The sequence below is a fragment of the Capsicum annuum genome, chromosome 4 (genome assembly GCF_002878395.1).
Source record: "Capsicum annuum cultivar UCD-10X-F1 chromosome 4, UCD10Xv1.1, whole genome shotgun sequence".
In the NCBI taxonomy this organism is placed as follows: Eukaryota; Viridiplantae; Streptophyta; class Magnoliopsida; order Solanales; family Solanaceae; genus Capsicum; species Capsicum annuum.
In genome coordinates this window covers 218,407,884-218,416,203 of record NC_061114.1, presented here as the reverse complement: position 1 = coordinate 218,416,203, position 8,320 = coordinate 218,407,884, and the positions used below count along the sequence as shown (strand labels likewise).

The 8,320-nt window shown below is 33.0% G+C and overlaps 1 protein-coding gene across 1 annotated transcript; it reads right to left on the bottom strand.

The window, feature by feature from the left end:
* Positions 1-2,301: 2,301 nt before the first annotated feature.
* Positions 2,302-8,095, bottom strand: LOC107867310 (amino acid permease 6). The gene is made up of 7 exons (XM_016713482.2): positions 7,663-8,095; positions 7,283-7,516; positions 6,900-6,993; positions 6,501-6,715; positions 6,100-6,245; positions 3,114-3,341; positions 2,302-2,845 (listed from the first exon to the last, which is right to left on the bottom strand). The coding sequence occupies exons 1-7, from the start codon at positions 7,763-7,765 to the stop codon at positions 2,420-2,422; spliced, it is 1,446 nt and encodes a 481-aa protein (XP_016568968.1). The 5' UTR covers positions 7,766-8,095; the 3' UTR covers positions 2,302-2,419.
* Positions 8,096-8,320: the final 225 nt, after the last annotated feature.

The following is an 8,320-nucleotide window of genomic DNA, read 5'->3' as shown; positions in this document are numbered from 1 at the left end:
CCATATAGAAAAGCTCCAAAAGAAATTCCTACTAGATGGAATTCTTTGTTTCAAACGCTTGAAGTTGCTTTTATATATCGTAAACCTATACAATTAGTTTATAATTTTTATAATGAGGATGTTAATTTAATGCTAGATGAAGTTGATTGGACTGAAGTAGAAGAACTTTGTAAATTTTAAAAAACTTTTCATCAAGCTACGAACACAGTATCTGTTCAATAAACTCCAACTATTTTTTCTGTTTTAGTAACTATTACTGCTATTTCTAGAGTACTTTCTGAATATAAAAAAATGTGCCCTTACAAAGAGGCAATTGAAGCTATGTTTGATAAATTTAAAAAATATTATTTTTCTATTCCACAAATTTTTTCGACAACTAATTTATTCAACCCATTTTATAAAGAACATGTTACAGTGATGTTGGTTAAAACATTATACAACAATTTAGAAATTGGACCTCATGAAACCCCATCAGTTGATACTTGTTGTGCTAGCATAGTACCTAAAGTTAGAGGTTTATATAACTTGTATCAGGTTATAGAATAAAATATTGGGCCAATCGAACCTCCTACTTCTAGACGTAGATATGATGATTTAGATGACGAGATGGGTGAAGAACTTAGTCTTCAATGTTGTAGGAGTAATGATTTTGATTCATATATTTCGCAGGATCGGAAAAGTATTAGAGATGAAACTGAAAAACAACAACTTTTGTCATGGTGGAAGAACAGTATCAGACAATTTCCAAAACTTTCAAGGATGGTTCGAGATTTGCTATCAACTCAAGCTTCTTCAGTTGCTTCGGAACAAGCTTTTAGTGCAGAAAAATTTATTATAGGAGATCATCGATATTCATTAGCAAGGGATAGTTTGTAGATTTCGGTATTATTTAGAGATTGGATCAATGCCGAACGAAGAAATTTTGGGCTCCCCAAATTACCGCCCCATGTTGAAGACGAAATGGATGAAATTTTTGAGAAAAATAGTGATGATGGAATGGAAGCAATGGAGGAACAAGGAAAAAGACCAATTCCGGAAGATTTATCCGCCGAAGAAATAGGAAAATTACGCCAAAAATATTATAGACAATTTAGATATTAATAAGATTCTACAATAGAGATCTAATTCAAACAAAACTCTTCCTAGAAGATGACTGCGTAGGTTAGATTTTCTTTTAATATCTTTGTAACAAATGTACAACGTATGAAATTTGAATAAATATAGCAGCTATTCGCCTAATTTTATTTTAAAATTTGTCTTTTATTTGTTGCAATTATGGAAAAAAATTTAATACAAAACTTTATAAAAAAAATTATATAAGTTAATATATATATAAAACTTAAATAAATTTTATAAGTTAATATATAAGTTAAATATTTAAGACCATTAAGTTAATATATAAGTTAATATTTAAGGCCATTAAGTTAATATATAAAACTTATATAAATTATATAAGTTATATATATATATATAATTTATATAATTTATATAAATTATATAAGTTAATATTTAAAGCCATTAAGTTAATATATATAAAATTTAAATTTAATTTTTTTAAAAAAAAAAAAAACTGTACCAGTAGTACGTTAAGGGAATCCGGCGTCTTTCGGTAATGTTTGGGTATCGCTCCGGTCCGAACCGGTTCCACACTGATAGCCAACTGGTTCCAGTTCCGGTAACATTGATTCCAGCGACACAAACCGAAAAGGAAGTTTCGGTACCGGTCCAATTCCGGTCAAACCGGTCCGGCGGTACCGGTTCCGGTCCGTTGCCAGTCATCCATACTGATCCTCCAGGAGTAAATGCTGTTTTTTAGATTGCTTCATTTTTCATAGTTTCATTTTGCCTGCCTTGATCAACAAATATACCTTTGATTTAATTTGTTAGCCAGTGGTAAGTCTTCCTGAGATACAAGCACCTTTAGATGTTTTGATGAAGTCTGCTCTTTTATAGTAGCTGGACTACTTGGATCATTTTCTTTAATGATGAGAAATGACACATAGCTACTAAACAATCACTACTTTCCCTTTGAAATTTCCTGCTGAAAAATGTTCAGTAGCTATTCCTACAGACATTTTGATTGAATCAGTGAGAAAAGAAAAAGTAGTGCTAGTGTTGTCACACGGAAAAATTAGGAAGCTTCCCAGTATTTAAATGAGGAATCCATTTTCCACTATGCGGGAAAATCATGTTTTATAACATAAAGTTTTCATTGATTCACGTTGGAAAAAACCCTCAGACTTTTAGCAGCAGATTTTGTGCTAGAAGTTGTGAACTAAAGCAGCTAGACGACTCCATGTATAGTTGTAAAAGAAGCATACTGTATAAAATTTATAAGAATAACATACAACCATTCAGCTTGGATTACACTTCTTATTGAAAACATTACATATTTAATTTGAACAATTGATCTGAACACTTATTGTTGAGTTGAGAAAGGCTTGTAATGCTTGACATCAGCTGCAAGACCCTGAATCGATCCAGCAGCTGCAACGAGTGATACGATCAGGCAAGTCCAGCTCAATATTTTCAGCCATACCCATGTGAAAGAATACTTTGGTATCTTTCTCTGGGCAATGTGCATCTCTATTGGGAAGTAAACGGTTAATGGATAGAACGATGCTGCCCCGATCAGACCCAAGAAGTCATTGAAGAAAGGGAATATCATTGCTATCACCGCTGTTACTACAACATATGCTGTTCTCCACACCAACCTGAACATGTTGACGTTGTAAGCGCCATAGCAGGGAACTTGTACAGCGTATTCAGAGGTGATGAATTTGCTGTCTGGCCATCTCTGATTGCAACGAGCTTCCACGAATCCGTATAAAGGTTGGCAGAAGACCTAAGCAGCAACAACAATACATTTGGCTTGTTAGATTATTATTATGTTGTTATGTAATTGCAGGAAACAAGTTAATGAGAGTCAAGGGCAGCCAGGTGCACTAAAGCTCGCACTTTGCTTGAGTCCAGGAAAGGGCCGGACCACAAGGGTCTATTGTATATATGCAGCCTTACCCTGCATTTCTGCAAGAAGCTGATTCCACGGCTTGAACCCGTGACCTCCTGGTCACGTGGCAACAACTTTAATGAGCGTGTTAGAGAAATTTCACCTGGTAAGCTCCGATAAGGTGGATGGCGATGCAGACGTTGGCGAAGTCGATTAGCCAAAAAGGTTCGTAGAAACCAAAACCAGTGAGGAAGTTCCCTGGAGCATTGTTTCCAAAGGCTGCATAGCCAATGGTACCACATAGTACATAGAATAAGGTTGTGGTGGACACTCCAGCTAGTGATGCTCTCTTCATTACCTTGCTTTCTGGAGGTGATGATCTCAGTGTGTCCTGCAACAATTAAGAAGCTGATTAATCAACCAATGAAGAATTAACTTGAATAGCTGCCCTGTCAACCGTATAAACTTAAAATTATCGGCAGATGTATAATATATGTATATTATGTGTATAATCATGTATAATTAGTGCTTAATCTATATATCCATCTAGGAAAGGTAAACGGTGAATCTGACCGGCTATTTATGTAAAAATTACTGCATGATCACCTATCTAGATGTAAAATCCTACAATGTGCATGCTGTGAATCTTCTAAATGAAGTACATTTTCGAGTGATTCGACACTAATACAATAACATTTTTAAGAGTACGAACAATATAGTCTATATCCAGTCTTTACTATATTAAAATTGTGCCACTAGTAGCATGAAAAATCTATGACAACTCATTACCAAACAATTTTAGTTTTTATGGTTTTATTATTGTTATGAGGATGAAGTGAGAGTGGAGCCCACTGGAATCAATTCTTGCTCGAATAACATCATACGACAAAACAAAAAAGATGTCGCAATACTAAGCCATGGTGATGGATGTTTTCACAAAAAAGAAAAAAAAAAGGATGGTTGTTATGAAACGATAAGAAGCGTGAGAGTGGGCTTTCACTTTTCTTTTTATGAAAAAGGCCTAAAGAATCATCTGACCCAAACTCGTGGTCCATCTCTTTTCTGGTTCATCAGGAATCTTTAGAGAATTGAGATTTTTTTGTAATATTGAAAATATAAGTTGTATATTTGTGTAATTTTTAGTATATATATACACACTTAATAATCATCATCAGCCCAACAGAGAAGAAGCTGGGAAAGTTCAATATCAGGCTAGCTTGAAGAGTTGTCTGGGACGTGGACTGTCCAAGTTGCGTTTTTTGTCCACGTGGCATGCTTGTTATTATTCCGTTAGAGAGAGGTATTTTTGAGCCAAAAATTTTACGGCGAGTATTTTTGCTCTATGTCAATATATTTCACTTCTCAACTATTAATTTTCAAAATTACATTTTAGATTTTTAATATTTTAAAAATTAAAGTTTAGATATTAAAAAATTATACAAAAAACACTTTAACTTGCAATTTTTTCATATCAATATGAAGAAAAAATACCTCTTAAAATATTAATCAAAATTTATATCTTTTTTTACTCTCAAAAAGGAAATTATAAGCAAACAAAAAAGATCGGAGGGATTACTTATAGTTTCTTTAAACAGGAATACCATTCTGGCTTTAACATCACATTCTGAAGAAAGAAAAGAAAAAACATCATATTCTGTGGTTCATTAGTTTAATGTAATTCTTTAGAGGACAAAGTACAAACAGTGCTTGTGAGTTTTGTGTGCAGTTAAAAGAAAAGAAAAGATACTCCGTCAGAAAAAGAAAAGATAATCCATCACTTCCATACAAATGTCTTTTAACAGAAAAAAGTTCTAAAATAAATATGGCTTTAGAAATTCAATAGAAAAGATGGCATGTTTTCAAAAAAAATAAGTCTAAATAGTGATCAATTCTCAAGAACATCTAATTTATATTTTTCTTAATGAACATGAAACGATCTACACATAACACTTACTAATACTTTGAAATAGAGGGAGTAAAGAACGAATGATTTTTAACGTTATTGAAAAACCATTTAAGTATAAATGAAGCAACAACAATAACAATTGTGTATAATTATTTCACTAATGAAGTTCAAAGAAATAATGTAGACACAGACCTTATGTTTATCTTATAAAGAAAAAAACTAAGATATTTTAGTCCATCTATGATATTTGTAAAATCTTAATACTAATATATATTTTTTTGAATAATAAAAGTTGAACCATACGTAATTGCTAATGCTCCAAAACCGAACATGTGGATAGCTGACTCCAGTCCACAGACTGATTACTGAACAGTAGTATAGTATAAAATAGATTTGTGGAAGTAAGCAGTTCATGCTGCAAAGGGTTCATTAATTAGTCAGGCACACATTTCAACTGAGCTCCTCAGATATTGTTTGGGTGACAATGAATAGGTGGGGTACTAGTCATTTGGAAGTCAAATTTTGTACAAAATGGAATTACTAAAGACTACTATTATTAAAATATATATATATATGAATGAAATAGGCGTATTTCTTATGGTTTTGCCACATTTTAAATCAAAAAGTTCGAGATAAAAGTGTGTTTGGCATGAAAGAAAATGTTCTCCCTGAAAAATATTATTTTTTTAAGAATATAACTTTTTATTTATTTTTAATATTTAATAAGTATAAAAAAAATATTATCATAAAAGTATTTAAATATAAAACTTAAAGAAAAAGACTATGAGGGTCGGGGATGAGGAGGAGGGTTGGGGCGTTAAAAGGGGAGATGATGAATTTGGAATGACACTGATGAAATTACTCAGTTTTTCCATTTTTATTTGAAAAATTATTGTCTTGTTTCTTATTAAAGAACATATTACGTATAAAAAGTATATTTTTTAAATATTTTAATTATTCATATATGAGAAAATTTAAAAACATTTTCATAACAAAAATTCATATATACAATTAAATTTCGTGGATTCAACTAAATTCATTATGTTATACTTTTTTTTTTTCTGAAAAAGTTAGTATGACCACATATATAAATGTCGAAAGCGTGCGTAGGGGGCACGTGCTAATTGCTACCCATAATTGATGCAAGTTCACATGCAAACAAAGAATCAGACATCAACTAATGAATCTTAAAATATGAAAAAGATATATATATGATGAAGCTAATAAGGTTGGCTTTGCTTGCCTGTATTTCAATGAGAACGGTGGAATAAGCATAAGCAAATGCAATATCTCCAATGGCTTGGAAACTTCTCCATACTTTCTCTGTTCCAGACACATCCACCCCTACTACCACCCCTGTTAGGGTTGTCTTCACATGGTGCCCCACACCTACATAATATATATCACACAATCACTTAGAATCTTTTTATGGACCCCAATATACTAAAATCCAAGAGTTTTTTTTTTAAGTTATACACACCAATAGTATCGTATGATCAGTCTATTTTACTGTCGGATATTAGTGACTGCTTTAACAATTCCAACTTGTGATCTATAATAGCTGCTCCGAACTCCCCTTCTAATTAACTTGCAATAATAATGAGAACGAGAAAATTATTTATACTATCGATGTATATATAGTACCTGCAGCTTTGGCTATGGAGAGTCCAAGACCAATAGAAGCATAAGCAAAAGACATAACAGCAGCAAGAATTGATAACCATGAGAGCTTGTGGAAGTTTGGTATTTGGCTAAGAATTATTTGAATTACTGCAAATATAATCATATATGGGTAGCTCTCAATTGAGCAGCTTGCTTGGTGGCCATTTTTGTGAAAGCAATTTGACCTCCTTACTGCCCTGAAAATTCACGCAAAATTATTATATTATTAATTAATTAATTAACAACAAAAGAAAAATGACAATATCATTTATTTAATTATAGTAGTTGTGTCATTGTCATCAGATCAAATTAGTCAAAGTATTGACAAAAACGTCTTATTGTTTTCTTTTAAAATAAGACTTTCAATAATTTGGTACTTACACCATACTAATTGATGCTGTAATAGTATATCCAATGGTAACTCCTACTAGATTGGCATATTGTGCAACTCCACAGAGTGTCACCTTCACACCTCCTGTTGTTATACCCAAAAGAAAACATCAAATAATAGGCGACAGATGTATAATATACACACGATACATGTATATATTTCTATATCGATTAGAGAATATAAATATTTTTGACTGTGCACCAAATATTAAAAACTATGGTAATTCACAAATTCTTCCTTCCAAATCCATAATTAGCAATTATAGTTACAACTCTCAAGAAAGTTCATACTTCATAGTAACGCAAAGTTACACAACTATGTTGATTTTGCCGTACGTAAGAATTTAAGTTATATGCGCTGTCAGTGACCGTACCTAAGTGAGAACGAACAACGTCCATGTAAGTATAGTTTCTCTTGCCGGAGATTGGGCCCGGAGAACGGTAACTGTCAGCAAGAAATGTAGAAGTGAAATATGTAATGAAAGAAAAAGCAAAGAGAACAGCAGGACCAGCCACCCATCCTAATTGAGCTATTGCCCATGCTAGAGAAAGCACTCCTGAACCAATCACAGCAGTAATAATATGTGCACTTGCAGTCAACAACGTTCCTGCAAATCAAATAAAAATAATCAGAGGCGAATTCAGAATTTATAGTCAGCAGACGTTCATAATGAATGAGTATATATGACATGCATAATTTGAACCTACAGAACTCGTCCTAGTTATTCAGAGAGGTGTGAAATCAACATGTTACCTGTTCTTTTTTCACGTCCATCATCATCGAAGTTTTTTTGAACGTCTCCATTTTCGAGTTCATTTGAGACGTACATGGTGCTCTTCTGAAATTCAGGTGCCATAATCTCTCAATGCCTTGTAAAGTGTGTGTGTCTGTGTGTTCTTGTGAGACGTTTGGAGTAAAGTGTTGGAATGGTTTAAGGAAAGATGGATTATATAAGAGAAAATAGAGGGACAGTTGAGTATCAAGAAAAAGGGTAATAAGTGACTTTTTTGGTTAAAAATTGAGAGTCAAAGGGGCCAAAAGTCTTGGGAGCCAAGAGTAGTGGGAGAATTTGAAAAACTATCCTACTAAAAAGATTTTGGGTAATCTTTACCTAAAATATTACTCCCTATAGCAGGAAATTTGGGTGTACTAGTATGGATTTTAGCCCAAGAAATGATGTGTTCATTTTGCACCCTCGAATGTGCTTATATATTATAGCAAATCTTGTATCACCCTCAACCCCACCACCCACCCCAACCCACCCAAGAGTCCCCACAAATTGCCTTTTGCATTTGGTCCTAACCATTGAAAATGAAATATTTGTGCTATACCATTCATTGAAAACTTTGAACAAACATCTCTTTTTGCAAATATAAGAAATTATGAAAGAGGGAGGAGAGATCATTAGTTG

Bases quoted from the DNA above. Each gene is read 5' to 3' on its own strand.
- LOC107867310 (XM_016713482.2), bottom strand. From the start codon at position 7,765: ATGGCACCTGAATTTCAGAAGAGCACCATGTACGTCTCAAATGAACTC. The intron at 6,994-7,282 runs GTACGGTCACTG...GTATAACAACAG, and splicing joins CGTTGTTCGTTCTCACTTAG to GAGGTGTGAAGGTGACACTC. The intron at 6,716-6,899 runs GTAAGTACCAAA...GTGAATTTTCAG, and splicing joins ACAGCATCAATTAGTATGGT to GGCAGTAAGGAGGTCAAATT.